Here is a 17,033-nt window from a genome sequence, read left to right as displayed (position 1 = left end):
CTAATATTCGGCTTGCATTTTGCTAATCAGTTAGTACAAATGCAGTCAACCAAAACTAGAAAAAGAAACTTAATTTGTTCTTATCTTGATACTTGTTTTCTGCTTTTATAGAAGTTTGTTAAATTAATTAAGGGATATTTTAAATTTTTATTTCAAACCTGTCATTTTTCAATGAGATTTATATGGGGGAAAAATGGTTAAAGGTTATTAGACTTCTTAAACTGATAGAGTTCTTAATTGCATTAAACTATCACAAATTTGAGTAACATTTTATCATGAAGTCTAATTTCTTCCTAGAGGGGCTATAAATTTTATTATGCAAAAGAGTTCTGTTGCAGATCAGAACCTTATTTTAAAAAATATGTTTTTATTTTTATCAACTTCAAAAAGAGGGAGGGGGAGGGGGAGAGAAAGAGAATCATCGATCTGCTGCCTCCTGTACACACCCTAAGGGGCATGTACCTTGACCGGGAATCGAACCGTGACCTCCTGGTTCATAGTCAATGCTCAACCCTGAACCATACCGGCCAGTCAAAACCATTATTTTTTACTGTAAACCAAAACATCCTGGGCCTAGATGTCTTGTTATGTGAACATATGCCAACTATATTCAGGTACTTATAGATCTCAAAGCTAGGGAATGTTAATGGGCCAGAAGAGTAAACATACCAATTGGTAATCTGTGCACTTTAAAGGCATGAACTGTTAACTAAGGATCAGGTTGAGGTTGAAGCCAAAGAATAAAATTTTTTGTCTAATGCTTTACAAAGCAATTTTGCATCCATTATCAACAGAACTTTTCATAGCTCTGTAAACTGTTAAGTATTGTTATTATCTTAGTTTTACATAAAACTCAAGAGATGGAAGTTTGCTTGAGGTTTTACAGCTACTGAATGTCAGGTTTGGGATTAGGGTTCAAGTCAATTTACTGCAAATCTCGTAGCTTTTTAGAAAATATATTTTTATTGATTTCAGAGAGAGGAGAGGAGAGGGAGAGAGAGAAATATCAATGGTGAGAGAGAATCATTGATTGGCTGCCTCCTGCACACTCTCCATTGTGGGTATAGCCCAAAACCTGGGCATGTGCCCTGATCAGGAATCAAACTGTGACCTCCTGGTTTATGGGTCGATGCTCTACTACTGAGCCACACCAGCTGAGCTAAATCTTGTAGCTTTAAAAAAAAAAGAAAAGAAAAATTCCTGGCTTGTACCTTTGCTTCCTCTAGATCAGGGGTGGGGAACCCTTTTTCTGCCAAGGGCCATTTGGATATTTTTAACATCATTCGCAGGCCCATACAAAATTATCAACTTAAAAATTAGCCTGCTGTACTTGGTCAAACATTTAATTAACTGATTCCTAATGCCTTGGCAGGGCCAGACCAAATGATTTCACAGGCCTTATACAGCCCTCGGGCTGGACGTTCCCACCCCTGCTCTAGATCAATTCTTCAGTGTCTCAATATATAGAAAAACAAAGACTATTACGGTAATCTAAAATATTTCTTCTAAAACAGATTGTAAGTCCCTTGGAACAGTGTTAATCTTCCCTGCCTGGGTAGCTAATGACCTAAAACAGTAACAACAAAAAAATTCCCAGGCTTCACTTCATACATATTGAAGCAGAATTTTTATAGTGTAACCTGTGCACCTGTATGTTCAAACCATCCAGGTCACTCTGGTGCTCAAATTAGGAGAATATTACCTTTAAAGCATTTAAGACCCTTTGTAAGAAGACAAATTAAATTAAATTAAAACCATTATTATTTTTATTAGTTTGGCAGCTACCTGAAAATGCCCTTAAAAATTGGTAACTTTCAAAGGTGTTCTAATTTGGTGGGAGAAGCTCCAGGGTAATATTGGCAGGTGGCAGGATCATGAGCAACTAGAAGGTATTACCCAGAGTGGAGGTGCTGAAAGAGAAATGGACCTATCACAAGGGTGAAGATATGAAACCAACAGCATTTAAAAATCACTTCTTCATAAACATGCAACCTTTTAAAAAATAAACATGACAATCCAATGCAAAGCTGTAAAAAAAAAAATTCAAAGTCAGCTTTTTGTATCATTTTTCCTTGATATTAGAAGAACATCTTCAGAGATCCATTCCTCTTAAAGGGATAAGGGTTTAGTAACCAGTCTGATTCTTCATTTATAGACTGGCTTAATTGAAACTCATTCATATCATGTTAAAACAGTTTGTTTGCATCTTATGTCCCTTATATCTAATTGTGAAAGGAAGAATTCTAAAAAATTTAAGGAATTTCAAATATTATCTCTTAAAGTTGAGAAGGAGGTTGGAACATGTATATATCTCCTGATAGACCAAGAGCCCACAAGTCCTGTCTTAATACATAAAGAGTAGACTTTCAGAAACATGGTGTCAATATTTAGTGACTTATGAATTCCAGCCCTCAGTCTTTGACCTTTTCTACAATCTGACATGCTGATAAAAATCCCACTTATCTTATATTACTCCTATTATAATATATCTGGTTATTCACTTTCTGAAAAACTAATGTTTATTTTGTTTACTAGCTATAGAATTTTACTGCTTTAGAATTTTGCCTGAGATCCACCTTATTAACAAAGAATACATGTAAATCGGTTCCACCAAACTAACAGATAATTATACATTTAAAAATATTTAATCCCACCTTGTTCCAGGAAAGATTTATCATAGCTTATTATTAGACAGAGTAATTAATAAAACATAATAGCATACATTGGAAATTAATTGCGAGAATTTAAAGTGGAACCAGGAAAGGCACTTTGAGAACTAGCTCTTTAGTATTCATAGATTTGTTTACCTTTTCAGTGCCTCTTATCAAAAAAATAGTAGTACCCTTTCTTTAGCATTAATGATTAAGATCCAAGATCTAATTCTGTGTTTGCAAAAAATGAATCCTCACATGTCTATTAAAGAAGGAGCCACTATTTTTTATAAAATCTCTCCTCTGCTTCTGTAGTTTCAAAACTTCCTCATTAACATATTATGTGGAATAAATCAGAGGCCTGTATTATAGCCATATTCTGCTTTGTTTATGTATATAGAAAAAAACTAAAATTGTATGAGTGAAACTGTACCTACTCAATCAGTAAAACGTTTTATTTGTGTTATTTTTTTGTAATAGCTATTTTTTCTTTTCTTTTTTTAAATTTATTGATTTCAGAGAGGAAGGGAGAGGGAGAGAGAGATAGAAACATCAATGATGAGAGAGATTCATTGATCGTTTGCCTCCTACTTGGGATTGAGCCAGCAACCTGGGGCCCAATGACTTCTTGGTTCCTGGGTTAATGCTCAACTGCTGAGCCACTAGGTCAATAGTCAACTGCTGAGCCACACCCGATTGGGCTGTAATAGCTATTTTAAAGTCACTTAAGTATACCATTGCTATTTATACCAGTTTGAGTAGTAAATCCCTTGGTAAAATTCTGGCTTTGGCTGATATTTGGCTATTTCGGTTACATCGAAAGCCTATGCTTTTATTTTTAAGAGTCCTGGATTTAAGATGGTTTTTTGTTTGTTTTTTTAATTAGAAAAAGTAAATTCTTAAATGAAAAAGTCCTAAACCAAAGGATTTATAACTGGTAACAGTTTGGCCAAGATTGTTAGTTATTTATTGGTTTTTCAATTTGGAAGTAATTCATGCCTTTCCTTTATGATGTTTGTTAAGAAATCCTTTTTAAAGTTTTTGTGCAAATTTCTAACTTAATAAAACTGATAAATTGGAACTGCTCTGGTTCAAGTAAGGGGCATTTGGGGTCTAAGTATTGCCTACTCAGCCTTTTTACTCTTCCATCCCTCATCAACCTCTGAGATGCCACCAAGGAACCTCTTAAGGCACCACAGAACACTTTGCCTAAGAACACTTTTTTTCCTAGTGTCCATTAACCTCTTTTCTGGAGAGTGTCAGTGGCTGAGGGAACCTAAAAAATAAATACATTTTGTTACTTGCTAACTGCTTAATGAAGATTTAGTGGAAGTACTTGAACTTTAAAAAAAAATTTTTTAATGTCAGTGGGCATTAAAATTCATCTTTATTCCTATGCCATATTGTGATGGTTCAGAGTACAGATAATCTAGATCTAGCTGTATGTATATGGCTATTATGGTAAGGGTACAAAGGTCATCTTGACGGTAACAAGCACTAATAATTACAACTCTCCCTCTCCTGCTTTTTGGGGTCTCTCTGCACTCCTGACTCTTATAGGACAAAGAACTTTGAGTCTGGTAAGGCCTATAAGGCAACATGGGGAGATGGCGGAGACAACTCTTCTAGCAATGTAGTATCTAAGCAGCCAGGCCGAGTAACAAATGGTCAACCTCAGCAAGCAGCCACAGGAGCAGCCAAGGATGGATACATTAAACGGTATGCCAGCTCCTGTCAATATTTTTATCCCTTTCCTAAATGAATGGCTCACTGAGGAAGATGGGTATAGTTATACATGAATCCTAACTCATCCGTTAGAAATAGCATTTATTTTATTTTAAAAATTCATTTTAAAATCAGCCTTCTGACAAAATGTTGACTGTGGTATATCGGCATTCAATTATGGATTTTTCTTTATATTTTTCAGCACTTTCCAAATTACTGATGTAAGATATAAATAAGAAAATGTTTTAAAATGTATCCTCTAGAGCAGGGGTTAACCAAATCCCTATAAGAATAGCTATAAAGAGTCAGATAATAAATATTTCAGACTTTGCAGGCCATACAGTCTTTGTTGCAACTACTCAACTTTGTTGTAGGAAGGTTTGTTAAAACACAAATTGCTGGGATCTACTTCCATTCTGTTTCAGTAGATCTGGAATGGATTGTAAGAATTAGCATGTTTTGTGTCTAAGTTCCCAGGTTATACCGGGAGTCACACTTTGAGAACCACTGTCCCAGAGTTGTTACTTAATTGTCTCTTACATGGCTTTAAGACACTTGCTCTCTTTTATTAGTCTTTTCATTTTTACTATGGAATGCTTCTAATGTAACCTACGTTCCCTTGGGTCTAACACTGCTTAAAGTAATTTTGGTTTCTTGTTTTTATGCAAACTAAATCCAGATTTAGTCCATTTAGAATTCATCAAAAACTGAATTAACTATCTTTTTGTGATAGTATAACAAATGATGCCAGAGAAGATGAAATGGAAGAGAACCTGAGTCAAGTGGGCAGTATCCTAGGAAATTTAAAAAACATGGCCCTGGACATGGGCAATGAGATTGAGGCTCAGAATCGACAAATAGACCGGATCACAGAAAAGGTAAAAGTTTCTTAGTACCATCGGAAAATGAGACATCTAGTATAGTGTTTTAGTAATGGATATTTGTGCTCAGTATTTTGGACCCTGTCCTCACCGGTGTTAAGAGTTTTGATGAAGCAGCCAGTTTTTGCACATTGAAAAACAATAGCTAAGTTCTTCTTTTGCTTATGGCAATTGGTTCATTTTGAAGCCAAGAACTTGGAATGAAATGGTTTCATTTAAAATTTTACACATGAAGCTTAGAATCTCTAACCTTTCCCCCGAATGAGCAAGTTAGCTTTTGGAGTTGTTTTTATTGTTGTTGTTGTTGTTGTTAAATAATAAATTAGTAAGTTCCTGAATTCTCATAAGTCCGTAAGGTAAAAATCAGTTCTGCAGAATGGTTCATGTGGAACGGGCACACAAAATAAGAGTCCTGTGAGTAATGAAAAAGGGTGATTGCTTTTCTTTTTACTTCATATAATGTAAAAGACACTGCAAGTGAAATTGTGTCCAATGTTTTGATGTGTCTTATCTAAATGCCGTTCTTATTCATTGTTACTTATTGAAGTATCAGTGTACTTTAAAGCATAGGGTAAGTTTTTAAGCTTGACTCACTGTTGAGTCACTTAAAATGGATTTTATTGAGGAAAACGATGCTTTCAAAGGGGTTTAGGCTACATATTACCCATCATTTTAATTCATATATTGATGTGGCTGTGGTAATACATCTGTTCTAAAGATCTTGGGGAAGGTTATTTCAATCTCTGTGTTAGACTTAGGATAACTCCAAATGGGATTCTATGATTCCGTTCAGGGGACTCCCACAAGGTCAGATCAGTAGCAGAGAAGAGCATTCTTATATTTTGTTGCATCTAAATGCCATTGATTATAAGATGTATCCCAGTTTCAGACATGTTAAACTGTGAAAAAAATGTAGAATTCATGAAATACTGGCAAGTTACCCTAGCTGGTTTGGCTCAGTGGATAGTGTCCCCTGCAGACTGAAGGGTCCCAGGTTCCATTCCAGCCAAGGGCACATGCCCAGGTTGTTGGCTTGATCCCCAGTAGGTGGTGTGCAGGAGGCAGACGGCCAATGATTCTCTCTCATCATTGATGTTTCTATCTCTCCCTCTCCCTTCCTCTCTGAAATCAATAAAAGGATATTTTTTTTAAAGAAAGAAATACTGGCAAGTTCTGTTATACCTTCATCATATTTATACACCCAGTTTTTTTCAAAATTAATTTGATATTGTCAGTTCTTGCCCAAGATGAATTTTGTAATGTGGCTTCAATTGTTTTCTGAATTTCCTGAGTGTATCAATTACTCCAAGTGTATGAAATTTAACTTTTTTGATGTTTTTTTAAAAATTGATTTTTAGAGAGGAAAGGAGAGGGATAGAGAGATAGAAACATTGATGAGAGAGGAGAGAAGAACATCATTGATTGGCTGCCTACTGAGGATCGAGCCTGCAACCCCAGCATGTGACCTGACCGGGAATCGAAACAGCAGTCTCTTGGTTCCTGGGTTGATGCTCAACCGCTGAACCATAGTGGCCAAGCTGGAATTTAACTTTTATTAGATTAACTTACCTTGTGAAGTAATGCTGGTGTCTTTTTTTTTTTTCAGGCTGACACCAACAAAGATCGTATTGAAGGTGCCAATGCCAGAGCAAAGAAACTCATTGACAGCTAAAGTACCGCTGTACTTCTTTACCATTTATTCACTTATCTAGCTCTTCCTTCAGAGTCATTGCCTTTTCAGAGTTTGAAATTTTGGTTCCACACTCTTCTAATCAGGAGATAATGTGGAAGAGGGGCAAGGAGTCACAGCCCCCCCCCCCCGCCCCACCTGTTTTTTATTTTCTCTTTTTTCCTTGAGGGTAGACTACTGCTCAGCCTTCCTTCTAATATTTTCTTTCTCAGTTTACACTCTTAGCTTGGTTTTTATACATCATATATAGCATTGTTTTTCACCCTCCTCATTTACTGGAGTAGGTTCTTGTGCTTTCATGATTTGGAAGCACTGCCAAAGACAGCCACGAAATAGGAAGCTGGGGACAGGGGTGGGGGAGTGCAAGGAGGAGAAGCAAGAGATAAGAGGTTGTTACCCCAGTAAAACCTTCAGGCCACAAAGCAATAAGTTGCATAGCCGCAGTTAAGATCTAGTTGGGTTTAGATTTTAAGTTGCAGTTATTGCCAATTTAGGCTATTACTTGGTTTTGGAGCTTTTATATACAATATTTTTGTTATACATCACAACTTTGCAACCTCTGCTTCAAAAAAGAATGGGATGAGTTTTCTTAAAGTGAGTTTAATTCCTGAACTCTTGATGATTCATATATGTACATAGAGTCTGTGATCACATTTCATATTGCACCATACAGGAACAAATGAATGGCTTTTTATTTTCATATTATTAGTATCATGGTTCTAATTCAAGCCTATTAACCTCATAAATTTGTCATTAGTCTTTGAAGAAAAATATTTAAATGTGTATTGTAACATGAGAATTTCTGTCTAAAGCAGGGCTTAAAATTTTGGGGGAATGTTTGACAAAATATTTCACATGATTTCAGATTTACCTCAATGCCAAGAATTATGTTTAGATAGGAAAATATAAACTTGTTTTAATCTCAGGTAGAAAAATCATTAGATTACTTTGAGTTTTATGTAGATTTAGACTTTTGAAAAACTAGAATTCTGTTTAACTAAAATTGATTTGGAAAATTATGCCTTTGTTTTTATTATTGATGATTGCACTATCATTCTTTTAGCCTTGTGTATTGAACTATGTTCAGAATCTCACTTGTTTAGATCCTGAACAGTGTTATAAGAATCTGATTGGTATTTGTCAGCTTTATTTAAAAGCTGGCACCTGTACACATCAAAACTATTAATGTGGTTTGGTTTGACCGATAACCACTGCTTGAACCTTACAATTAAATTTTGTAACTAATGGAATTGTTCTTTCAAAATAGGTGTGTTTCTGACTTTTTTCGGGGGGGGGGGGGGAGGAGGGAGGAGGCAACCATTTCATCAGCTCTTATGTAACAAATTGAGTAAAGGAAAGGTCCATAAATCAAGAAGCACTCCCAAGAGAAAGCATCTTTACCATTTTTATTGGAAGTACTGGTAGGACTTTCCATTCTATGATTTGTCATGAGGTACATTTTAATCATTACTAGTCTTTTACTCATTTGAGCTTCAATACACTAATGACTGAAAGGATGTGCCGCACCAGCACGGCCAAGGGTGAACCTGAGTGGGGGCGGCTGAAAGGCTTAGAAAAGACAGACAAGAGAATGAAAGCTGGGTCTCGGTGGGAGGCTGCTTCTCTGAGAGACAGTGACTGCGCCCACAAGCCATGTCTTTATTTTATAGCAGATTCCACCAGGCAAAGTAAAGGCGTGGTCAAGATGTTTACAACATTCTCGTGGGTTTCAATCCTACTCAACTACATGCACCTGAACTCTATCAAGCCTACATCACTCAGGCACGTGGGGCCACGTGTTCGGACCATAGGTTCAAGCTTACAACTACAGCTGTTGGCTATAATTGTGCTGGGAAGGCCCTGCCCTCCAAGCTGGGACTTGCACGTGGCAATGAGAGGACTGTGCCCTCTCATCAGTCCAAGGCTTGAACCTGTCCAAACACTGTAGCTGCTCCCCACAAAAGGATCGTTTTTAGGAGAGAACTACAACCCACTTGAGAAGATACAGTTGCCCTAGCGGTTTGGCTCAGTGGATAGAGCGCTGGCCTGTGGACTGAAGGGTCCCAGGTTCAATTCCAGTCAAGGGTATGTACCTCGGTTGCAGGATCAATCCCTGGTCCTGGTGGGATGTGTGCAGGAGACAACCAATTGATGTGTCTCATATGGATATTTCTCTCTGTCTCTCCCCCTTCCTTCCTCTCTCGAGAAATCAATGGGAAAATATCCTCAGGTGAGGATTAAAAAAGAGAGAAGATACACTTAACATGGGAATGAAGAGGAAAATAATTTAAAGTGAGATTCATTTAGACCCTATGCAATAGAAATGCTCCATGATGAAGAGAGTAGTTTGGCAGGTGATGGTACATGTGTAAAGTAAGAAGGTATAAAGCACTGGGGATTGTGCTATACCTAAATGCCCTTCCTAAAAGCATTTACTTAATTTTTTTAACAATAAGCTCTCCATATTTTCAGTCTTATCCCATATGGTCGTGCTTTTTTTTTTCAGTTTTAATTCATCCTTTATTACCACTTCACCCCTAGATATTTTCATGTCATGTGTGGATTGTGAATATTCCCTTAACTTAAATTTCTACTTCCCAGACATCCTATACCGAATTGTACTTAGAATTAGTTTCTATTTGTTTCTTTTGATGCTATTTTCTTTTTTTGTTAATCCTCACCTGAGGATATTTTTTCCATTGATTTTTAGAGAGAGTGGAAGGGAGGAAAGGAGGTGGGAGGGAGAAACATTAATGTGAAGCGAGATACATCAATTGGTTGCCACCTGCAACCCAGATATGTGCCCTTGACCAGGAATCAAACCAGTGACCCTTCATTGCTGGGGTCAACGCTCCAAATACTGAGCAATGCTGACCAGAGCTGCTTTTTAAAAAAGTATTATTGATTTTTAGAGAGAGAGGAAGAGGGAGAGAGAGAGAATGAACATCAATATAAGAGCAAAACATCCATCGGCTGCCTCATGCAAAACCTCTACTGGAGATTGAGCCTGAAGCCCCAGCATGTGCCCTGACTGGGGATCAAATCCGCACCTTTTAGTGCACGGGACAATGCCTAAACAACTGAGCCACACCGGCCAGGCAAATGCTATTTTCTTCAGGTCACTCTCTTACTAGAATATTAAGTTACCTTCGTCAGATTTATATTTCTCAGATTGATATCCAAGTTCCTTATTCTCCTTTTTAACTTTGTATCTGATCAAAGCTTTCCATTTCTGTGCAACTTACTAAATTCTATTTTAATATCTTACAGATGAAATAAATGGCGCCATTATTAAATGCTTACTCTGTCATGGGCACTGTGCTGCCTTCTTTTTTAAAATATATTTTATTGATTTTTAACAGAGAGGAAGGAAGAGGAATAGAGAGTTAGAAATATCAATGAGAGAGAAACACCAATCAGCTGCCTCCTGCACACCTCCTACTGGAGATATGCGTGCAACCCAGGTACATGCCCTTGACTGGAATCGAACCTGGGACCTTTCAGTCCATAGGCTGACGCTCTATCCACTGAGCCAAACTGGTCAGGGCTGTGCTGCCTTCTTATGTATCTTTTCACCATATCCTCCCAACATACCTGAAAGGTAGGAGGCCCATATTACAGATGAGAATAAATTGCTCTAATTCATAAAGCTACTAAATGACAGACTTTGGATTCAAACCAGGGTCTTTCTCATTCCGAGGCCTATAATCTTTTTTTTTTTTTTTTTACTTTGGGAGGGGGGATAGGTTTTATTTATTGAGCACCTACTCTGTGCTGGACAAAGTCTCTGCAAAGAGATTCTCAAGAATTGCAAGGCCTTTCATCTTATTCAGTATTCTACACCGACTTCACCCAAGCTCTTAAAGAATGTACATGACTTAGGGCTGATGGGCAATAGAATGTGGGTCTCCAGACCACAAGTCAACCTACTTTGTTGGTTCATTTTTAAGTTTAAATGCTTGTATACTGTAACTTGGGATATATTACTTTACATAGTACCTGCCATCAAGTAGTTCAGTCTAGCAAGAGAGAAAGATGGATACAGAATGTGAGAAGTGCTATTGTAACAGATGGAGGAGCAGTTAATTCGACTTAGACTTAGAAAGGGGCTTAGACAGGGAAAGAGCATGTTAATAAGAGAGGGCATTTCTGACTGACCAACCAATGTATAAAGGCAGTTAAAAGGACAGCAACATTGCACTATGGATTTAAAGAGCAGAATAATCTGGTATGACTAGGCAGGCAAATGAGTGAAGAAAGGATATCTGGAAATAAGGTTGGGTCCAAGTTGTGAAAGGTAGTAGTCATTGTCATAGGGTTGGGGATTTTTAAAAAATATTTTTTTTCTTGATTTCAGAGAGGGAGAGGGAGAGAGAGATAGAAACATAAACAATGAGAGAGAATCATTGATCGGCTGCTTCCTACACACCCCACACTGGGGATTGAGCCCGCAACCATGACCTCCTGGTTCAGTGATGGCGAACCTTTTGGGCTCGGCGTGCCAGCATTTTGAAAAACCCTAACTTAACTCTGGTGCCGTGTCACATATAGAAATTTTTTGATATTTGCAACCATAGTAAAACAAAGACTTATATTTTTGATATTTATTTTATATATTTAAATGCCATTTAACAAAGAAAAATCAACGAAAAAAATGAGTTCGCGTGTCACCTCTGACGCACATGTCATAGATTCGCCATCACTGTACCTGGTTCATAGGTCGACACTCAACCACTGAGCCATACCGACTGGATGAGTTGGAGATTTTTTTTAAAACTCCAACTAGTAATTAAATGGCTGGGGACATTTAAGTTTAATTTATAAGTTCTGATTTATTAGATGATAAGTACTGATAAAATAGAGAAATATTAATTGTCCATTTAACTGATCAATAAGATTAAAGTGTTTTTTTTAAATAAAACTCAAGAATGATAAACTATTCCTCCCCAAATTGAGAAACAGAAAATAACATGGGAAAAAGAATACCCAGACCAGACTGAAGGTCAGAGAGACTTCCTCATACAGATTAAATACTACGCTCCTATGATCTTTTGACATAAAGGTCAACCTAAGTTTGTAAAACAAGAACTGTAAATATATTGTAAATAATAGCCCCTTGGACAAGACAAAACTTCAAAAAATGACAGAGTGGTAACTTTATAAATGTTCATATCAATAACAATTTGAAAACATTTACCTTTGTACCTTCAGTTTCTTTTAACAAACATGGTTCCACTACCACAAGATGTTTATCAGTCACATGAAGGCATTGCAGTACTTATGCAACCTCAACATGAAATATTTCTTCCTAATCAGTTTATTTTCAAACAAAAGGCCATTTACAGGTTAGTTTTCCTGTCTTCTTTTAAAGGATGAACCTTTCTTCCAACCAAAAAGTTCATTAAAAATTCTTTATTTAATATATTCTCTCATTCAGAGAATAAACTTGATAAACATAGGTTGTTTCAAAATACTATAGTTGCTTTTTGACAGGTAATTTGATTAGTAGAGTTATAAAATACAAAAAGGAGAAAAGGATTACCAGAAATAAGACATTATTTCTACCAAAGCTTCAGGAAAATCTTGATTATTAAAACCCTTGTATCTTACAAGTTTTGCATATATGGTTCTAGCTCTTCAGAGCCTTCTACCAATAAGGCACCTGCAATAGTAAAGAAGTTGCTACTGCAGCCTTGGGAACATGTCTTAGTGTTGTAGTGAAGCTTCTCTGACAAGGTACACTTTTAATCAAGACAGTCACACGTTTATGTACATCCTAAATTCCAAGTATAAATACTATAATTGAACTGATGGACGGGAGCAACACACAGATCCTTAGATTAACCATAGCAGCCTCTCAACAAGTTATTTCAATATCATAAAAATGTGAAATGTTAACACAGAAGTGGGATGGCAGCTGATTTTATGAAAGCTCACTCATTGAAACTACACATGAAATTTCAAGCTGTGGCGTGGAGCTATTCTATTACCAGGCAGCATCCCCTCACTGTATAAATAGCAACTAGCTATTGGTTTCTTAAAACCAAACTAATGATGATTTGAAGATCAACATTGTCCATTGCCCTATTCATGACTCAAAACGGAGAATTCTTCCTGTCTGTTGATTCCTTTTAGCTTATTTAAGATAAGCTCTGGAAAGCAAAGAGATCAAATGCAATATAATCTCCTGGAGTATCAGCTCCTTACTGCAGACATCCTTGACAGCAACGGGAGCCTTTGCTTTGGCCAGATTGCAGCAGGTTCCAAATTAACGTCCTGTAAGGATTCCCATGCTTGTGGAGAACATCATGCAAACTTCTTCTTGGTGGCTGTGAACCTCTCCATGTACTAAAAGTCATGAAAGAAAAAAAATATATATGTGCTGTTTTGGCATGAGCAAATACTAACCTTTTTCATATGATTTTTTTTTCCCATTTAGGTTTTTATTGGATATGGCCCCTTATCTCCTACAAAATCTACCTATTCTAAATGTAAATCTAAAGCACATTAGTTTTGGGGTCTTTTAAGCTTTTCTTTGATATTTTAATAGAAAACCTATCAAAAGACAAAGATGCTTTACAATACACCGTCTAGAGAAAAAGTCATCTTGGTACAATACGAGTGTATATACCAGTACATCTTTGTACAAGAATTTGGCTGACTCTTAGAACTCACCTCCAAAATGGGAAACAGATCCTGCTGACAAATAGGATTATCCATGCAGCCTGTGGCTATAAACATTCATGTGGGTCACTTCACCATTCTCTTCTCTGGAGCAGTGACTAGAAATGCAGAAGTATATGAATACATACCTTCTCATAGCCTTCTAGGTCTCGAAGTTTCTTTATCTCAAAAAGGTTGCCTTCCACAGCAAGCAGACAGATCTGGGAATCGCTGAGGATGCTCTGTGGAAGCATGCTGAGCTCAAGGCAGTTCTCTTCCAGGCGAAGAACTTTAAGGCGAGGACAGCAAGATATCTTTACTGAGATCTGAGATATCTATTTAACAACAAAAAATAACAGAAAAAAGTATAAGCACTGTAATGGTTATTTTTTACTAAATTAAAACAAAAAACCTTTACCTGACAATTTGTCCTAGTTCTCTTTTTACCGCCTCCATTTTCTTACTACCTACTCATTCCAGAAGCCTCTGTCATGTAGCATCTGTTACTACTCCTCCATTTTTTGGGGGGGTAGGGAAGGAGCACTTGCTTTGGAACCAGTGGCTTTTTGGAAATACAATTTTCTGATAATAAAAGCACTATTTATTATATAAAACTTGAGAGTCACGTTTTTAAATTTAAAGAAAACTGCAATCTACCAGCAATAAACATTTTGGTACATTCACTGCCAATCTTTTATGTGTATATAAATGCTTGATTGTACTATCCCTTCCTTGAAACTCCCTACTGTATCTAAGTACTGAGCTTTTCTAACTTTTGAATAATTCATTTTTAGCTTCCTTTCTTGTTCCTATGGACATTTTTCAAGCAGTAGCCTCTAATACTTAATATTTGATCATGGGTCTAAACCAGTGGTTCTCAACCTTCCTAATGCCGCAACCCTTTAATACAGTTCCTCATGTTGTGGTGACCCCCAACCATAAAATTATTTTTGTTGCTACTTCATAACTGTAATTTTGCCACTGTTATGAATCATAATGTAAATATCTGATATGCAGGAGTATTTTCATTGTTACAAATTGAACATAATTAAAGCATAGTGATTAATCACAAAAACAATATGTAATTATATATCCGATGGTCTTAGGCGACCCCTGTGAAAGGGTCATTCGACCCCCAAAGGGGTCGCGACCCTCAGGTTGAGAACCGCTGATTTAATGTTTCAACACTGTGTCTTATGTCTAAACCAAAGATTGTTTCTCCAGTTATACATAATAACCAAAGAGCTTCTGAAGTAATGGAAACAAATTTCAAATATTACAATCAAAGCTGTCCAACAAGGAAATGAGCTATCTCCAGAATGCCTATTGCTGATGTTTCTTAGCAAAAGCAGAACACACATTGACAGAGATGTCCAAAAAAGGACAACAGATTACCTCTGATGTCTAACTCTGAGAACCTATGAGTATAAGGCTCTTTTCCACTCTATCTTTCTGACAGCTCCACATACATATTATTGATTTCAGAGAGGAAGGGAGGGGGAGATAGAAACATCAATGATGAGAGAGAATCACTGATTGGCTGCCTCCTGCACTTGAGCCTGCAACCCGGGCATATGCCCTGACCGGGAATTGAACAGTGACCACCTGGTTCATAGGTCGACACTCAACCACTGAGCCACGCTGGCTGGGCGTGACAGCTCCTTGTTAGATGACTGGAGACATGTTTGAAAAGGATCTGAAGAACTCTTCAAGATTTGTGAGACAGTAGTTTAACTTTTGAAGTTATCACCCCGTTACCCATCCCAACCTCTCTATAAAATACCTACACAACCAACACAACCAACCAGTGTGTCAACTCTCTCCACGGGACTTTGGGCCTTGAAATTAGTCCAGCCCACAGAACATACTTCTCATCCAGCTTCTGATGCCCAGCTCCATGATCACAGTTTAGAGAAAAACAGATTATTCAGGATATATATTAGAAAGGAACCCTTAAGCTCTCGACCTGGTTCTGGTTGAGGTTGAGTTCGATGACCTGCAGCTCCCCCACTGTGTCAGGTATGCTCCGAATCTGGTTCTTGGAGAGATCCACCACGTCCAGGTGCTGCAGGTTACAAAGTTGGGGTGGTAGTGCTCGCAGCTGGTTCCCAGAGAGGCTCAGGGTCTTGAGGGCAGACAGTTGCCCAAAGGTAGACGGCAACTCTCTCAAGTGATTGTTGTTCAGGCTTAGCGTCTCCAGTTTTTTCAGATTGCATAACTCACCAGGAAGAACAGCTGGCAAAGACAAAAAACACAGAAACCTGAATCTGACACAGCTGAAAACACCTCTGATGAAGTTTAGAAAAGCTACATGGCAGCCTGCTATGCCTCTTGTTAATATACACAGAATTCCCACGTGTGCCATTTATAAGTATTGCATTTTTACCAACATAGTCCTCAGAAGGGGAGAGTGCCATCAAAATGCAAGAAAGCATGTATGTGTATAGTTTGTGCAGGAGCCTCCGCACAACCTGACAGCAACTTCGTGGCGTTTGGAAAGTCCCTCCCCTCCCATTGCCCCGTCCAAATCTCCCCAGTCCCAATCGGCTTGTAGTCCCAGAGGCGGCTTGGAGATGTAATTACAAGAGAGAGAAAACTTCAGGGACTCTGACATCCTCCTGCGTCTTGAGCAGCCGGAACGGTTTCATAACAAAACAATAGCTTGTAAGAGAGCACCACCCTCCTTCACAGCCGACCAGCAGTGGCAAAAGCTACCCAGACGCAAAAGCCATACTCAGTTTGTTGTTGTTCAAGGAGAGGCTCTTGAGCAGCGTGAACTTGCCGATAATCACAGGCGGCAGGCTCTCGATCTTGTTGTTGGATAAGTCGATGGTCCTGAGATTGCTCGTCAGCTTCTGTAACTCTGAAGGGAACTGGAGAAAGCGGTTCACAGCGCGGAGAACCCCTCGCCGGTTAACTTCACCGCCCCCGCCACCCGCCTCCCGTGTCACCCCCAGTCCGGCCCCTCCCAGCCTCACTCACCTCCGTCAGCCCACGGTCCTTCAGCTGAAAGACCCCGGTTTTCTGCGCGGTCTCCACGTGAGCGCGGAGGGCACTGTTTCCCATCCTGGCGCCGCGGCTCGGGCCCCTGCGGGAAGGAAGTGCAGCTGTCACCGCGCGGTCCCGGCGCGCGGCCACCCCGCCGGCCTCCCGGCTGCGCGTCCCACCCTCGCCGGCACCTCCGGCAGGACTCGGAATCTGGGCGGGGAAGACAGGGAAGGGCGGGCGGCCCAACCACCAGGCCCTGCCGCTGCAGCAGCCGCTCCGAGGCTAGACGCCGCCGGGAGCCCGCGGAGGACCCGGGAGCCCCGGACTTGCTCACAGCGGGCTCCGAAGACGACCCGGGAGGCGCGCGAGCCTGCGGGGCGCTTCCCGGGCTTCCGCCTGAGCGGGCACGCCCCGTGACGTCATCGAAGCGCGCGG

At 39.0% G+C, this 17,033-nt stretch overlaps 2 protein-coding genes across 3 annotated transcripts in view; one reads left to right on the top strand and one right to left on the bottom strand.

The window, feature by feature from the left end:
• The window catches only part of SNAP23 (synaptosome associated protein 23), a 38,201-nt gene extending 29,990 nt beyond the window's left edge, over positions 1 to 8,211 (top strand). For both annotated transcript variants that reach the window (XM_070424451.1, XM_070424459.1), the window contains 3 exons: positions 4,212 to 4,370; positions 5,110 to 5,254; positions 6,864 to 8,211. In XM_070424451.1, coding sequence (XP_070280552.1) covers positions 4,212 to 4,370; positions 5,110 to 5,254; positions 6,864 to 6,929 — 370 coding nt within the window. In that variant the 3' untranslated portion in view covers positions 6,930 to 8,211. The remainder of the gene's footprint in view (positions 1 to 4,211; positions 4,371 to 5,109; positions 5,255 to 6,863) is intronic.
• A 3,877-nt stretch (positions 8,212 to 12,088) lies between these two features.
• LRRC57 (leucine rich repeat containing 57) lies at positions 12,089 to 16,976 on the bottom strand. The gene is made up of 6 exons (XM_070424473.1): positions 16,790 to 16,976; positions 16,593 to 16,698; positions 16,345 to 16,483; positions 15,577 to 15,845; positions 13,760 to 13,945; positions 12,089 to 13,295 (listed from the first exon to the last, which is right to left on the bottom strand). Exons 2-6 carry the CDS (start codon positions 16,674 to 16,676, stop codon positions 13,254 to 13,256), a joined length of 720 nt encoding a protein of 239 aa, XP_070280574.1. The 5' UTR covers positions 16,677 to 16,698; positions 16,790 to 16,976; the 3' UTR covers positions 12,089 to 13,253.
• Between the last annotated feature and the right edge of the window lie 57 nt (positions 16,977 to 17,033).

The sequence above is a fragment of the Myotis yumanensis genome, unplaced genomic scaffold (genome assembly GCF_028538775.1).
Source record: "Myotis yumanensis isolate MYYU_CA2020_CCGP unplaced genomic scaffold, mMyoYum1.0.hap1 SCAF_1, whole genome shotgun sequence".
Taxonomy (NCBI): domain Eukaryota; kingdom Metazoa; phylum Chordata; class Mammalia; order Chiroptera; family Vespertilionidae; genus Myotis; species Myotis yumanensis.
Note: the sequence above shows the minus strand (reverse complement) of the source record. Positions and strands in the feature narration are given on the sequence as shown.

Excerpts from the sequence above, each read along its gene's own strand:
- LRRC57 (XM_070424473.1), bottom strand. The coding sequence starts at position 16,676 with ATGGGAAACAGTGCCCTCCGCGCTCACGTGGAGACCGCGCAGAAAACC. Across the intron at positions 16,484-16,592 it reads AGGACCGTGGGCTGACGGAG|TTCCCTTCAGAGTTACAGAA; the intron begins GTGAGTGAGGCT and ends CGCTTTCTCCAG. Across the intron at positions 15,846-16,344 it reads CTTGAACAACAACAAACTGA|CTGTTCTTCCTGGTGAGTTA; the intron begins GTATGGCTTTTG and ends TGTCTTTGCCAG.